Source organism: Mustela lutreola, chromosome 15, assembly GCF_030435805.1.
Source record: "Mustela lutreola isolate mMusLut2 chromosome 15, mMusLut2.pri, whole genome shotgun sequence".
Lineage (NCBI taxonomy): Eukaryota > Metazoa > Chordata > Mammalia > Carnivora > Mustelidae > Mustela > Mustela lutreola.
This window is the reverse complement of record NC_081304.1, coordinates 25072145-25089257: the sequence shown is the minus strand read 5'-3', so window position 1 is coordinate 25089257 and position 17113 is coordinate 25072145. Positions and strand designations below refer to the sequence as shown.

At 48.7% G+C, this 17113-nt stretch overlaps 1 protein-coding gene across 1 annotated transcript in view; it reads left to right on the top strand.

Moving 5' to 3' along the window:
- Window positions 1-1185: 1185 nt before the first annotated feature.
- FAM117A (family with sequence similarity 117 member A) overlaps window positions 1186-17113 on the top strand; it is a 44554-nt gene continuing 28626 nt past the window's right edge. Inside the window, exon 1 of the mRNA XM_059148868.1 lies at window positions 1186-1412. Within this exon, the coding sequence (XP_059004851.1) occupies window positions 1217-1412 (196 nt within the window). The 5' untranslated portion in view covers window positions 1186-1216. The remainder of the gene's footprint in view (window positions 1413-17113) is intronic.

Below are 17113 nucleotides of genomic sequence, written 5' to 3'. Positions count from 1 at the left end.
ATAGCTAAATATAAATCTGGAGGGAATTATCCAATTATTTGTATGGTCCCTTATGGCAGAGGATCCAGGGTTGATTGCCTTTTGCTTTTTCCTTATATAGAACAAAATGGTTAATAAATACCAAGAGTAATACTTTTTTTTTCCTTTGAAGAGTAATAGTTTTTAATAGTAACTAAAATGTTGTTTTCCTTCCCAAATGTCCTCATATATATTAGAGCATGTGATTTTTTCAACTGCATGCATTCTCTTTGGGGACCATCTCATTGTAGGTCAGAGAGCACTGAACTGGGAAGACCAGGATTTGTTAATGGAGTCACTGTACAAATTTGGGCACGTTTCTCAGTCATTTTGTTCCTAACACTCCGCTGAGCTAGACTTGGAATGGACGGCTCTGAAGGGAAATTCCCTGCTCCTTTTCAGTCTCAATATAATTTACAGGCTAGCGCTGGGTGTTTTTTGGAGGCGGGGGGAGTTGGACCCACACCAGCTAAGGACTTGGAAACGTGGAGAAAGACAAATGTGGGTGTCACATGAGGCACGGTGGCCATTAAGTGCATGAATATAATGCAAATCGCATGCAAATATATGCAAACTTTGCATTAATTTGTAGAATCTTACTTTGGAGCTTGCGAGCAGCACTGAGAGCCTATGAGGACTCACGGCTAATATTTTTAGGTTAAATCAAAAGTAATGCTTTTTGAAGTTACCGCTTTCTCGGTGCTTGCCGGGCTCAACTGCTCAAAGTTTGACACTCTTCTCTACCCCCCATGATGATTTCACTAGTGCTTGATTCCATCTTCCAGCCGGCCCCACCCCCGCTTAGCCTGACGTCACGTGATAGTGTATTTGCATACTACCTGGGACTGGGTGTGACGCTCCCCTTTTCTGCGTCTTCTCATTGGCGGCACCGGAGAACCAGCCCTCTTCCGGACGGGCCAATCAGCGCCCCCTCGGACTGAGGAAAGCGGGAGGGGGCGGGATGAGGGTGGGGTCTTGGGTTGGATCGCTAGGTATATCGGCCAGTCATTCTCCGGAATGGGAAGAACAAGCTAGGGATTGGTTGGGGGACGGGGTCTGGGACTCTGTAGGCCAATGAGAGTTCTGGGCTGAGGGGGCTGGTCTCCGCCCCGCAGAGCAGATAAGCGGCAGCAGCGGGGGTTGGGGGGCTGTGTGGGGCTCGCTGTGGGGCCGGGGCAGGCAGGCTGTCGGGCGGGCGATGGCGGGGGCCGCAGCGGGCGGCAGAGGCGGAGGTCCTTGGGGGCCGGGGCGCGGAGGGGCCGGGGGGCTCCGGCGGGGCTGCTCTCCCCCAGCCCCCGCCGGCTCCCCCCGGGCTGGGTTGCAGCCGCTCAGGGCCACGGTCCCGTTCCAGCTGCAGCAGCCGCACCAGCGCCGGGACGGGGGTGGCCGCGCAGGTGAGCCGGGCCTGGAGCGGGTACCGGGGGGAGGAGCCGTTGGGGGAGGGGGGGCGCGTGACGGGGGGAGGGGTCCGGGGAGAAGCTTGAGGGGAAAGTGGATGGGAGCGAAGGAAGAAAAAGGGGGTCGCGCAGAGTCTGCGAGGGCGGAGGGAGCGAGAGCAAGGAGCGGTGAACACAGGGTCTCCTGCTGGGACAGAGTGTGCAGGGAGTCGGGGGCCGGGAGCTGAGGGGAGGGACATGGCAGACGGAGGCTGGCTTTGGGGGCGTAACCGAAAAGTGGGCAGAGGTGTCGTGTGGGGGTGAGTGGAAGATGCAGGGGTGGCAGCGAGGTGTGAGGAAGGAGTGAGTGGCGCGTGATGGGGGCGCCCTGTGCCGGCTGGCTGCGGAGCGAGGAGCTGGTGGGCGCTGGAAGTCTGCATGGGGAGGGGGAGGGGCATGGAGGAGAGCCCCGTGGAGCCATGTGTTACTTCTCCAACTTGAGTTTGGCCCCGGCATCCCGCTCTACGGCTCTGGAGTTCATCCCCCTCACTACCCGCTTCACGTGCACTTCCCTATATTGCCACCTTCCGGAGCTGATTTCATCCGAGCCGTTGGAATAAGTTAGTTTAACGGCTTTTACTACGGTACAAACGCTCTGCTCCGATTCCCTACATTCCTCTTGGCTGGCCCAGAAGTTGTATGTTCCCAGATCATTGACCTGCTTAATATGGCTGTCTCATTCCAGCCATCGTGTGCGTGTGTGTGTGTGTGTGTGTGTGTGTGTGTGTAGGGCCTGGGCAGTTTGCCCCCGGCCTTTCTCTCCTACCCCCACCCGGGCTATTTAGTCCTCGGCATTGCCAGCCAACGTGGCAGTGGGGTGAGGGCTACAGTCAAGTACACTGTGGCAAATAACCCCACTTTCTGAACAGCCCTGAAACGGCTTCTTAATAGCAGCTTGCCGTGCTGGGTGTGGGGAAACGAGGGAGGAGCAAGATTAACCTTGCTTTCACACTCAAAGCTGCGATGGATCCCCCGCAAAGGCAGGCAGTGAGGAATGGGAAAAGGAACCTACTTGCATGAGGAGGTTGGCAGTAAGTTGAAAGTGAGGCGTGCATTTGATTCACACCAGATGTGAAAAAGATCATTGCACACTTCCAAAGCCTCAGAGCCTACCAAATGTACAAAAGTCATGGTCCCCACCTTCTAATGGTTAATGACATTTTCCACACCAGAATTTCTTGAGCTTTTTGTAATTACTAGGCTTCGCTCCCTCCTGAAAGTATAGCTGCTACAGTGCTTTTCTAGGTAGGAATGGGGTTAAGAGGGTCTCTGAAGTAGAAAGGCCAACTCTATCTGGACCTCACTGTAAATGTTAACCTTGCATATTGGAATGCAGAAACTTGGTCAAATCTGGTAGCAAGGTGGTGACCAATTAGTCAAAGTATGCCTAGACTCTGGTGGTGGAGAGCAGAGCAATGCCCAGACTCATGCCTATCATGAGCTATAAAGCAAACCACAAGATTACAAACCTGTTGGTTTTGTTTGGATTTCCTTGGAGTCCAGGGAAGTTTGTAGTAACAGCAAGCACTAGAACCTTAGTCACTTTTAGTAGAAATCAACAGAAAGCCTGCCTATGCGATAGCTGGAAATCTATTTGCAGTCATATATATATTTTTAACAATTTTATTTATTTATTTGACAGACAGAGATCACAAGCAGGCAGAGAGGGAGGCAGAGAGAGAGGAGGAAGCAGGCTCCCCGCTGAGTATAGAGCCCGATGTGGGGCTCGATCCCAGGACCCTGGGATCATGACCTGAGCTAAAGGCAGAGGCTTGAACCCACTGAGCCACCCAGGTACCCTTAGCAGTCCTATTTTAAGGGCAGTTATTTTATATCTGCTATAGAACCGACATGAAAGGCACAAACAATGGTGGATGCTGTGGAATGGAGAAGATTGTAGGTTTGGATAACTGAGTTCTTTACATGGCCTCTTCCTTTTTATAGGGACAGGGTCCTGAAGATCCTAGTAAAAACCATAGAAGCTAGAGTTCTACCTAACTTGTTGGATGATTCAGGGCAAGTTGAGTGGTCTCTTGTGTATGAATTGGGCCGAGGGGTGATCCCTCCACCTTTTAGTATCCAAGAGGACTTAATGAGGCACTTACCTGGTGTATATTATCTATTATCTGTAGATTATCTATAGATTTTCAGTGAGGCAGGAGAGGAAAGATAGAAGGAAAGAGTGGTCAGAGCCTGTGGACTTCCTCCTGAGCACGCATTAAGGGAATGTACCTGGCCTTTGATTTGGGAGCACATCGGGTCTTCTACGCGTTAACTTTACTCCTTGTGTGTTCAGATTGTTTCCATTCCTTGCACTTGAGAAGTGGCAGAAGTGGTTTCCTCTAGGTCAGGGGCGTACTTGATAGGAGGAAACGCATTACGTTCATAAACCCTTAAGAGAATCCTCCCTGCGTTGGGGACCAGGATTCCTGAATTTCAATTCCAGGCTCTGCCATTTACTAGGTGTGTGGCGTGGAAGAAGTTTCTTAACTTGTGTGTCTCTGTTTCCTTATCTGTTAGAATGTGAATCATAACTATATCCTGAGTTAACAGTTATAAAGCGCCGAGGCACCTAGAAGATGTCATCCGTGTTCACTGCTGCTTACATCTTCTCTCCACCCCGCCAACGTGAGAGAGCATTGTTGGCCAAAACCCATTGCCTTTCAGGCTTCAAAGAGCAAACCCATATTGGTCTGAAACCAGTACTGCAGGTTTTAGAATTTCAAGGCCTCCTCTTGCACTTGTATTCCCTCATCTTTTAAAATGAGCTTTTCTAATCAGGGCTCCAGACCCCAACTGTTTAAAGAGGCATGTGAGCTGGGACTGGGTTTCAGGGACAGTTAGGTGTTATCACTGTTTCTTTCCCATCCTAAAGTGCCGAAGTGCCCTGGGCCGTGCACTTACCTGTACCACATGCCCTGTTACGTTCCTGACAAGATATGTTAGACCTTGTAAAAACAGAGTGATGATGGAAAGAACAGGATTTACCTTCTGTGGCCATTCATCCATGCAGGATGTCTTTATAAAGTGAGGAATGGCTTCATTTTTCTGAGCCTGGGCTAGGGGTGTGGAAGGCAAAAGAGAACAGCTAGAAGAATGAAGGTCAAGTCTAAGAAAGCTAAGATTCCCCCCGTGGGGAGTAGCAACCCAGGATACATTTATTACGGCAGTTCCCCCTTTAATTAAATTCTTGTCTTATGTCTGTTGGAGGCTGCTACTAACTTTTATGTTCTAGGATTACTGATGGACAAAACGGGACTGGGAAAATTGTTCTGGGTTCTGGTTTTTGCTATCCTGTCTAGTGTCTCTGTCTCCATATCTCTAGAAAGAAGATAATGTTTAATTGAGCTTTACAAATTCCTCCCTAGTGGACCAGCCTCCCAGGGGTCAGCTTGGTCCTGGGGGAGCCCCATGTTGCCTCTGTACCTTCTCTACACACCAGAACCTTCTTAGACCCAGGGTTGGCAATTATGGCCTGCAGGCCAAATCTAGGCCTCTGCCTGCTTTTTTAATTAAGATTTTTTTTAATTTTGAAAAAGATTTTTGTTTATTTATTTGACAGAGCACACAAGGAGGGGGAGGTGCAGGCAGAGGGAGAGGAGGAAGCAGGCTCCCTGCTGAGCAGAGAGCCTGATGCTGGGCCCTATCCCAGGACCCTGGGATTATCACCTGAGCCAAAGGCAGACACTAAACCGACTGAGCCACCCAGGCACCCTGTAAATAAAGATCTGTTGAAACACAGCCATGTCCCTTCATTTAGTATGGTCTGTGGCTGCTTTTGCACGACAGTGACAGAGTTGAGTGGTTGTGAAAGAGACCAGAAGGCCATTAAGCTTAAAATATTGACTACCATGGCACTTAACAGGAAAAGTTGGCCTTACCTTGTCTTAAACAGTGTTCCTTCCCATTATTCCTATATAGAGAATGAGTTTCAGTGCGTGTGGTGTACACCTTCTCAGAATATTCTAAGGGGATAAAGAAAAGTAACAAGCCTGTATCCCCACTTCTGTTTTAGGTGAAAAGAGAAGGGGGGGTCATCAGCTTCCAGTCAGTTCTCAGTCTTTGTGGAGGATCAGCACATGTGAATGGAGGCTGCCTCCCTGCCTGCTCCCCACCCCCCCAATGTCAGGTGGCATGTGTTCAGTAGACATAAACTAATTTGGATTTACATAAAAGCTTGACTGTTAGGCAAATGTGCACCCTCTCCCCTCATAACCCTTCCCAAACCATCCACAACTGCAGCAAACACATTTCAGATCAGTTGGAAATGGCTTTAGGTTTATGTCCTCTCTGGGATTTTTCTCACTACCTTTTATTTTTCCAAACAGATCACTGACAGCCGGCAGTAGTCTTAAAATACTGGCTTCCCCACAGGGATGTAGGATGGGTTTACTTCAAACACGCATTCCGTTCTCCAGGATGGCCAATTCAGTGAATATAAGGCAGCATTGCTATTAGCAGTGCTATTGGTAATTATTAAACTCCTTTCCTTGCAATGCTTTGAAAACTTAGTCCTTGGGGGGTGGGTGTTTAGATAGTTCTGGAACCACATAAAGGAGGGCCCTTATTAGGGACTTTGAAAAAAAGCCCTCCTCAAGTCATGGTCCTCTTGGACTCTGGAGCTAGAAGTAGTCCAACTTCTCATTGCCAAGGACCCATCTTGCTATGATGAAGTCTGGGAATGCATTTAAAAGCCTTTAAGAGCTACTACCATCCTTGAATGCTCTGTGATTGAGGCAGCCTCTGGACTGGGAAGCACTGGACATTGCTTAGCCTGATGTTGCTAGCTTGTTTTTGACAGCTTCGCTTGCCCCAGACACACGTGGTCCCCAGGAGGTACTGCTGAAATCTGTCTTAAAGGTTATCACCAGGGACGGCATCCTTTTGAGTTCCAGAGTACCTAACTGCTTTATCCCGTCGATATCTAAAAGAGCATGGGTCTGTGTGTTCTTCGGTGTTTCGGATAGCAAAGGATTGTAGAGATGGGAAGCTCTCCACTCATGTAACATAGAGCTGGGATATTTTAAACCATTTGAGGTCAGTGGAGGAGGGGTGAGAACAAAAGTGGGTGTGGTGGTAAGAGGACATCATTCTCTCTGATTCCAAATATAGATGGATCTCCAGAAGATTTGGGGCAGGATTACAAAACTTCAGTTACGGTGGCCATGTGAGTGTTGCCAAAGTGGTTGGTGGGCTTATTGGCAGAGAACACTTTACTCATAGTTTTTGGCTAATTTATACTGAATGTGGCACCCACGCCACACTGTTCTTTGATCTTGTTCTTTTTTTAATTACAGTATTATGTTAGTTTCAGTTGTACAGCATAAGGACTTAACAGTTCTGTATTACTCAGTGTATCCCTCGATCTTCATGGAACTGTTAGAAATCAAGTGTCCTCAGGGGCGCCTGGCTGGCTCAGTCAGTAGAGCGTGCGACTGATTCTCCAGGTTGTGAGTTCGAGCCCCACGTTGGGAGTAGAGATTACTTTAAAAAAAAAAAAAGAAAGAAAGAAAAGAAATCAAGCATTCTCCTCTGGATTTTTATACCTCTCACATAGAGCCTTTGTGCCGTAAGGATTCACACTTTAGGGTGTGACACGTTCTGGAGGCAGGTCTGGTTTTGAAACCTCACTGACACTATCGCATTTATCAGTGCTATGTGACACCAAGCTCCAGTCTTGCCTGGGCTTACCCTCACTCTGTAGGCAGTTTGGAGCCCTTTGAAGGGGCTGGAAGGGGAAACCTTGTGTTTCCTTTCCAGTTCAGGATGGAGATGGGTGCCCACCAGCACGTTCGCTAAGTGGGAATGGACAGTCTCTTGCTGGGTTAGTAAGTTTTGGGTTAGTAAGGTTTTTTTTTTGTTTTTTTTTAAGATTTTTTTTTTTTTTTAAATTAGGGAGAGAGAGCGCACAAGTTTAGGGGAGAGGCAGGCAGAGGGAGAGGGAGAAGCAGCCTCCCCTGCTCAGCAGGGGAAGCCCCATATGGGACTCGATCCCAGGATTCCAGGATCACGACCTGAGCCGAAGGCAGTGGTTTAACCAACTGAGCCACCCCGGCGCCCCCTGGGTTAGTAAGTTTTAATCCCACTTCTAAGGGGATAGAAGAGGGGCTGGGAAGAGTGGAAACACGAAAGATGAGTGAGAAACCCGGTCCTCATCCCCGCCGCGCCCCGGCTGAGGGCCGAGTTGAGTCTTCATAGAGGGCTGCACTATTTGCTTTGCAGGGTTATGAATTAACCAAACACCAGCCGAATCTATTCACATTGTTAGGTCAAAAACAAATCCTGATCTCTCAGAGAGAAAAGAGTTTGGGATTCTATTTGAAGTTCTAAATTATCTGTGCACCAGTTCCTCTCCAGCGATGTGGAGCTTGTGAAGGGGCCGTTGTTCTTGGGAACAGCTGGATGGAGGGAGTTTCTCTACAGCTGGCTGCCCACACTCCGGCCTCCAGCTCAGGGTCCCCACCAAACCTCCTGGTTTGGAAGACTCTTCCCGGCACTTGGCTCTCCTCCTCCGCGCATTTTCCTCAGGGTCACTACAAAGTTGCATGCTCAGCTGAGAGCCATTTAAATGTTTATCCTCAGGCCCAAATAAGCCTCAGTGGACTTCTACTGTGTCAGAAAACCACAGCCAGCCAAGGGTGGCTTTAATGAACTTAAAAGAAGGCTATCGAAGTATTTCATAATAGGGAATCTATTAGCACCAGCCCTTGGGGAACCTGGAATTGAAGTTGGGGCTCTGGACATCTCCCATATGCCCTGCTTGTGCGCCCCAGCCGGCTGATGTTGGGAATGGATGGAGAGCCTTGGGCTCAGCAGTGCCTGTGCACAAGCAGTTTCTACTTCCAGCTCCTTAATGGGTGGAGGTTGGAGAAGGCCTGGGAAGATTCATCTTAGGGCTTTGGTTGCTCTGAAGCAGTAGGCCTGTGATCAAGGATGGTAGAGTTTTCTCGGAGGCCGCCTGGATGTGGCTTCTTAGAATATGATTTGGCGGGGCAGAGCTGTAAGTCTGGGATGCCTCTTCTCAGACCCTGAGCTCCCCATCTTAGGAATGAGTGTGGCTTTTCGAGGTGGAGAGAACTATGCCAATATGCATAGGTTTAGTCCCTCCCTAGCTCTGTTACCTGAATCCCCTGTCATCTGATCCTCAATGAAAACATGCAGGGGAGCACTGAGGTCTCACCTCCTTAAGAGAGAAAGGAGGATAAACATAGGACTCCAAAAGCAAATGACTAACACATCCACAAGTGGATAAAATTTAATTCAAGCTGGAGGAGGCATAGAATAAAGGGATATTTATTATTCTTGTGTTAGGTAGGGTTAATTGGAGAATTAACTGGGATATTTCCAGTAAGCTTTTTTTTTTTTTTTCTTTAATTGGCCAGTGTGTTTTTCTCCCTAAGGTTAAATGAAATTTTGATGAATTCCCTTCCCTTCCCTTTCAAAAGTGGCATATTGGTGTGGCCCTGTCTAGTCAACCATGTTTCTTCACTTTTTCAGCACTCTTTAGTCTCTTCAGCCCGTGCTGCAAATTATGTGCCTGCCTTTTTAAAAGGTAGGCACCTCATGTTTCAAGTTCAAGTGCAATGGAACTCACGCTGCAGCTTGAACAGATTTGAGTGTTTTTGCAGAGGGAGGGCCAGGGCAGATGGGGAGTGTCGTGCTCAATAAATACTTGTTGGATTGAGTTGCTGGAAAGGCAGCAGGGGTGGGGAGAGCGAGCCACACTTCCCCCAGTCTCCCTTGAGATGGTTTTTCCCACTTCTGGTCCCCACACACTGTGCCCCCTTTATAATACCCCTCTCTGCAGCTACTTCCAAGGCAACCTTCCCCCACCCCCACTGAAGTGTTAGTGTTCTCTCTCTCTTTAAATCACTGGTCTCCTATTCATCCTGGTCATTGGGCCTGAAGCCCAGCTGGTGGCAAAGATGTGGCATTTCCATGGATGTCATTGCTAGGCCTGTAGGTTCCCTTCCCCTCGCACTTAAAGCCAGAGGGGTGAGCTTGGGCAGTTGGTTACCAGGTTGATCCATGGAAACAGCCAACACCTAGGATTTTGTTAGGATTTTATTTAAAAAAAAAAAAGCCAGACTCCCTGGCTTTAGGCTTAGAAGTGGATATGGGTGACAGGCCAAGGAAAGCAAGACGAATACTGGGTTTCCTTTCACTCCAGGTAGATTTACAACAAATTCCTAGTAGGGCTAATGTATAGGAAAGGGAAGCAGAAAAATGAAATCTGCATCAGTGATTTTTCTAGGCTAGGGAACAGAACTGTCTATGGGCCTTAGGGGAGGCTTCAGGCTTTCTCCAGAGGTGTGATCAGGCTGGAAGCCCCCTTTCCCAAGCCAGGCACTATCCTGTTTCACCTTCTTTCCCCATACCTGCCCCCCCCAACCTCCCCTGCTCCCCCCCAGCAAGTTGGGAAATGCTGGAAAGAGATGCTTATTAGCATTCCCCACCCCCTGAACACATACACTGCCATCCATGGGGCTCACGTTGTCCTGTTGTTTGGGTTGCCAACCACGGACCTGGTAGCTTAGTCAGGTGGTTTTCTGAACCTGCCCAGCTGGAACAGAGTAAAACTGCAATTGAGAAGACGGAAAGAGCTCTTCTCTTACCTTGCCCTCCCTTCTCCTCTTCCCTGCCCCACACACTACCTTCCCTTTAACGAGTTTTCTGTGCTCGGTGTGTGTTTGATCTGTTTGATCGCCCACATCGCTTTGAGAGAACCACGGCTGATAACACGTGCGCTCCCTGCCCCACACCTGCAAGCTGGCGCGGCCTCCATTTAGGGATTGTCTTTGTAACTCATACCCATCAGATAGGACGTGCCAGGGCTGAGGGTGGGGGCTGGATGCCATTTGGCGAGCCCAGGGGGATGCAGCCAGAGAGCTGTCGCAGGATTACGTGGTCCGGGGCAGCGATTGGGAAGATGGCAGTGTGAGCCCCGTCCGAGTGGTGCGTGCGCTCCTGACCGCCCAGAGTAGCGCCTGGGCTCTCTGTTACTGGGACCACAGTCCTCGGTAGCTGTGCGTTCACGGGAGAAGGCAAAAACAGCTGCTTCAGTGGAAAGAAAAAGCTTGGGAATCACAACAAATTGTACTTTTCAAGGAAGTTGAGCATATAGATAGCTTTCGTTTTAACAGTGTGTTCCATTCATTTAGCTCTTTGTGGCTCCTGGTGGGAACTCTGGAATGTTTCTCATTTATCCTCCTGACATGCAGCTGCAGGTGGCATGGACTTGTTTTTGCAGAGAAGTTACATGAGGCCTAGGAAGGAAGTGACTTGCCCAAGACCATATGACTCTAGAGCCCTTTTGCTCCCAATCCCAGAGCTCTTCCCACACATGCGGGGCGAGTCTGTTGTGAATGGGCTCCTGAGCTGGCATCGTCTGTGTGCCGGCCCAGCACATGCCCAGCCCGTGTTTCCCTTCTGCTCACATGCCTGGATCCCAGGAGCAAAAAATCATCTGTTCAGTTGACCAGAAGAAAATTGGAAAGGCACATGGGCAGCAGCGAAGTCTGTCATTCCTTCAGCGCCCTTTAAGTGACTGTTCTCTTGGTGTGGCTAATTGGAAGGTGACGGTTGTTACATTAAATGTGTGACACGGTGGCGGCCCTTGAGTACCTCCCACCAGATTTGAGATACGCAGTTTCCAGGTGGAACAAGAAGCTAACCCCAGGGACAGATAGACCCAAGGAGGCAGGCAGGGTTTTCCTGCTTTTAAGAGGGGAGTCATGGTCATGGTTACTGGGATCGGGGCCATGTCAGGAAGATAACGCCAAGATGGAGCTTATAGGAAGGGGTGTTTCTCTTCTATGTGGAACCCCAAGGAGCATCTGGGGATAAATGTGGGTGGTGCATTCCTCTGACGGGGGTAGGTTCAGGTGGCATGTCATCTTGATGACAGCTTAGTCTTCCATGTAGGGAACCTATAGTGCAAACCACCCCCACCCTCCCTGCCACGCTCTGTTTTGAGTATGTCCCCTTTCCTAGCTTTAGGTTAAGTGGAAGTAGAATCACTGTGGTACATGGTAATGCCTTTATGAGACAAGCGTGTGCCTAGTAGAGGGGACTAGCGGGAACTTGAACTCGAGAGAAGGCTCCATCTAGGGACTTGGTATCATGGGGAATTGCTTGGCCTGCTTCACAGAGATTACCTAGCCCTCCTGAGAGGATTCCAGGCAGCTCTTACCCACTTGCCTTTCTTAGAAAATCAGGCTCTGTATAGAATTCTTGAATGTCCTGGTAACCATAGGCTTAGGCACATCCTTTCTTTGCCTGTGACCACTCCACTTCATCAGGTAAAATCCCATTATAATGAACGTTATAAAAAAACAATTCTGTATAATAAAGCTATTTCCATGGTTCATATCAATGCTTTGTTGGTTTTGTTTTGTTTTGTGGCTTTTGTTGTTTAAAGAGAAGAGAAACTAACTTCTTCTGTATCAAGTACTTTCTCTGGTCCCTGTCCATGTGATGTCCATCCCTAAGTCAGGGCCCCCAGCACTAGCCATCTGCCTTGGTGGCAGGGAGGAGGGAGAGGAGCATTGGAGCCATCACCAAGTAGCAAGGTTCCCCCCTCTGTTTGCATTTCATCTCAAACCTCCCACCGTCTGGTACATCCTTGTTTTCCAATGGAACACCACACAAAACCCAACAAAGGATGTAAGAGCGTGTGTTTATCTGAATGTGAGTGTGTGTGAGTGTGAGTCTTGAGCGTGAGTGAGCATGTAGGTGCTGAGTGTGAGCATGTGTGTGAAAAAGTGCATGTAAGAGAAAGAAAGCCAGTGACAAAGCAGGTGGGACAAATGTTTGCCTGACGGTGAATCTGGGTAAAGGTTATTATGAGTGTCCCATGTACCGCTCTTGTTCTCGTATCTGGAAGTTGGAAGTTACTTCCAAATAAAAACTTTTAAGTACATGCTAGACTAATTCGATGGTGCCAGGAGTTCTTGAGAGTATGAGTTCTCTTCTCTTCCTCTTATAACATCTCTTATTCTCCCCATGTAACAGACAACAAAACTGAAGCCCAGAGAAGTCAAGTGACCGAGTTCATGTAGCACCCCGGGGCCGAGGTGGGATGTGGGCCCAGGTACTGACCACTGTGGTAGGCCACCCCTCAGGAGACTAGACTGCTGCTTGCCCGGACTCCCTGAGCTGGACCTGGGGGTGGGGGGCGTCCAGTGCCAGGAACAATTGGGTACCTGCTGCGGTGTGTGCACGCCCTGTGCATGGCCCGTGCTCCCCCAGGAGGGGGTCAGCAGGCGTGCCCCAGTCTGCCAAAGTGTGCCAAGCGCACACAGGATGTCCTGGTACCTTCTGGGGACAGCTGCTTCATTATCCTAAGAAACACTCTTACTCTGCTGTTCACTTGACTCTCTTCGCTTCTGCAACAGCACGAGATGAGAACCCTCTTATGCCAGAACCACAGAGTGCTTCTAGTTTGAGCTTTTATGTCCGAGATAGATGGGTTAAAAGCAGTCGGGTTTGGCATGGAGAGCAAGGCCAGAGTGTGGACCCCGGGCCAGAGAGCTTTCTCGACCGCGCACCCATCCCGTCTGTGGAGGTACAGGAGCCTGAGGGAGGACGTTTATGTGGTTTCTTGTGGCAGATCTTACCAAGGGGTTGGGAGTTACAGCTTCATCCACAGAGGGAGGACTCGTTGTCAGGGAAAACTGCTAACCACAGGTCCCAGGGAGGGATCTGATGGTCCTGCTATGCTGGCGGCAGAAGGAGAGGTTCAAACACGGCTGCTTGTTTCCTGGCCCCTTTTCTCTAACACCAAACCACATGGCCTCCAAATTTCTGTGCTGGAAGGCACTTAAATCGTTCCTGACAGTTTCGCTTACTGATACTTCCCTCCAGCTTCCAGAATTAGGGTTGAGTGAGAGTCTGACTCCGCTTCTTAATAAAACAGTTTTGGGAATCTTAGTTTTAGCAAGTGTCCTTTATCTGCAGTGCCTTCCTAGAGCCATGAGGCTGTGGTTAAGTTGGCTTCAAAGGATTTTTTTCCCCATGGGCTCCAGCCAGTTACGTGAAAGAGACCCGTGAGCATTTACTGTATTATTACCCCTATACTGAGATCACTTGTCTTTAGGCAGTTATCCTGTTTCAGGCTGTCGCCTCTATTCTCTGATTCTTCCTGGTTCTGTTCTGCCCCAGCATAAGTTCTGGGTGGATGTATCTAGGGGCAGAATAGGGTGCAGCAGGATGAGGAAAGGCTGCCTGCCTGATTCCTGATGACTCGTGTGCAGCATGGAGGTGTGCAGATGGCCAGAGCCATCTTTATTTTTTTTTTAAGATTTTATTTATTTATTTGACACACACAGATCACAGGTAGGCAGAGGGGTAGGCAGAGAGAGAGGAAGGGAAGCAAGCTCCCCGCCAAGCAGAGAGCCCCATGTGGGGCTTGATCTCAGGACCCTGGGATCACGACCTGAGTTGAAAGGCAGAGGCTTTAACCCACTGAGCCACCCAGGTGCCCCACAGAGCCATCTTAAGATGGGACGGCTTTGCGTTCTGGTTCTTAGACGTATAGGTAGGATGGATGTCTTGGTGATGAACATCCCTCACTGTTTGCTGGATCGAATTCTCCTTTGTTTCAGGAGCCTCAGCCTTTTCTTTGCCTGACTTACAAAAGAAGAGACTGGTACTGTTAAGCCCTTGATTAAGAGCAGACACAAAGCCCTTCATGTACTTTGTGGAGGAAGTGTAACTTACCCTCTAGTGATGGGTGTTGTCCTGCCCGCCTCTGCCTCTGCAAGCACATGGAGAGAGGTGACCTGACCAGCGTCCTTCTGCTCTGAAGTCCTCCGTGGTCTTGGGTGTACACTGATGGTAGGAAAAACCTTCCCAATGTCATGTTTTTCTAGGCTGTTTCTGGAGGGGGACCATCTGATTGTACTTTTCAGAAGAGGTTTACCCTGGAGGCACTGCATAACCTTTGAGCCTCCCTTAAGAGATCGGAACAACTGGCAAGACCAAGGCTGCCACGAAGGGGCTGCCCCGGAATGTTGCCTGGCATGCTTTGGGGTTTTTCCAGTGGTGGGGTGACGGCTCAGGAATTTGCCTGGGATTTGAGGTCAGGCTGGGTCAGGTACGGGATGTCGGAGGCCATGTGGGATGGAGCGGACTTGGATGTCTCTCCCCATTGCAGCCCGGGACACAGTAGAACCTGCGGAAGGAGATGGAGGTAACCAGAGAAGGCTTAATGCAAGTGGGGCAGCATGGTCCACACAGCTTTGTAAGGTGGCCAGGGCTGGGCAGAGTGACCCTAATAGGATTTTAGACCCTGAAGGCAAAGCAGATGCTGTGACTATAACTTCCTGGTCCTGAATAATTGAGCAACTGCTTCTTATGGAACTCCTCTCCCCAGCCCTCAGCCCCAAGCAAGATGAACCTGAGTCAGTGTTCAGAGCAGAGAGCCTGACAGGTTCCAACCTAGTGAGGTGTAGCCAGTGAGCCAACCCACCCTCTGAGCTCTGATGTCTGCTTGCCCAGTCATGTGATCAGCCTTCTGCCTGTGGCTAGCCACAGGTAAATTGAGTGCTGTTTATACCCTCCTGCTTGGTCTGGGAGCCCACGGCACAGCTGTCTGATCAGCCTAGGTAAGGCAGATATCCTTTTGAATTTGTGCCTCCCCCACCTTCCGACTGAACTTATCTCACCCCAGATAATAGCCCTGAGCTTTCCATTAAGCAGAATTGGCCATCTCTTGTTTACCCTATAATGAGACTTGGGGAATTCTAAGAACTAGAGGAGACTCAGACTCCTCTGCTGTACTTCCCTGCCTTCCCGGGGGGACTACTGAGCCATCTGGGGGGGGCTTGTCATTTTCGCTCCCCAGAGCTGTTCAGGGCAGACTCTACGTAGTCGCCTTCCTCATCTGACTGGGATCAGCAAGAAGGTCTTCCTTTTATCTAGCTGAATTCTCTCCTAACTGAAGTCTCTTATCTTCCCTTCATTTTTTCATCCATACAGAAGACTGATAAATTCTAAGTCCTTCACCTCGTTCCCTGCGACTTACCTACCTACGTTCCTGTCAGCCATGTTTACCCATCTTCCATGAGATCTCACTGCTTTCTCTATTCCTGTGGCCAATGAATGCCCAGTGCTAACTTTGCCAGGCAGAGCCAAGCTCTTGTCCAGTTCAGCTGTGCTTTTGGACCTGCAAGAGCCCTTTCATTCTGCCCACAGTCTTGTGGTCTTGGTCTTGCTACCGGGATCTTGTCACCTTTCTTAATTTATCTTTCTTAATTTATCATCGCCTCCTTCCTTCGGTATCTTTATTCTACCTTGTCCTGATTTACATCTTTCAATTCCTGGCCTCAGATTAAGCTTCATTCAGGGTTTCGTTTCTTCCTGCCTACCTTCCCTTTCCCCAAATTAGAAGTCCAGAGCAGTGACTCAGTTGAATTTGACTACAAATTCTATGACTACAATCTGCCAAGATTGAAACGCTAAAAGGTTTAAATCCTTGCTGAGGAGTGAACTGAATTTCCATCCTTCCAAATTAAGCCGGTTCCTTTTTTTTTTTTCCCTCTCTCACAACTTTATTTTGGAAGAAATTCAAACCTACAGAAAAGTTATAAGCACGGTGCATACCCATTTATCTTTCACCTAGACTCACTGATCACTTTTTGCTGCATTTGTCAAATCTCTTTTCTCTCCTTCTGGGGATTACATATGTGTGTGTCTAGACTTACATATGCATCTGTATGTGTGTTTTGTTTATTTGTTTTGAATTGTTTGAAAATAAATTGCACATGTCATGACACTTTTTGCCCTTAGCCACAATGGTATCCGCTGAGAGTAAGGGCATTCTTCTACATAATCATGATAACATTATTACCCTAACGGAATTATCTGTAATCCCATATCATCTAGTATCCAGTCCATTTTCAAATTGCCCCTCAGATTGCTCTTTTGTTTGTTTGTTGTTTATTTTTTAAGGTTTTTTTTTTTTGTTTTGTTTTGTTTTTTTTTTTTAAGCAATCTCAACATCTGACGTGGGGCTGGAGCATACGACCCCAAGATCAGGAGTCTTATGCTCTACTGATTGAGCCGGTCAGGTGCCCCTTGTTTTTGCCTTTGAGCCAGAATCCAGTAAAGACTCTCGTTTGGTTATATCTTTTTATTTTTATTTATTTATTTTTTAAAGATTTTACTTATTTGAGAGAGTGAGAGAGCACAAGCAGGGGGAGCTGCATACAGAAGAAGAGGGGGAAACAGGTTCCCTGCCGAGCAGAGAGCCCCACATGGGGCTGGATCCCAGGACCCTTAGATCATGACCTGAGCTGAAGGTAACCGCTTCACCAATTGAGCTACCCAGATGCCCCGGTTATGTCTTTTTAAAAAGTTTATCAAGAATTCCCCTTCCAGGGACGCCTGGGTGGCTCAGTTGGTTAAGCAGCTGCCTTCGGCTCAGGTCATGATCCCAGCATCCTGGGATCGAGTCCCACATCGGGCTCCTTGCTCCGCAGGGAGCCTGCTTCTCCCTCTGACTCTGCCTTCCACTCTGTCTGCCTGTGCTTGCTCTTGCTCGCTCTCTCTCTGACAAATAAATAAATAAAATCTTTAAAAAAAAAAAAAAAAGAATTCCCCCTCCACTCGTGTTTTTGGTTTTTGGTTTTCAAGGACTTTGAAAAGCATGAACCAGT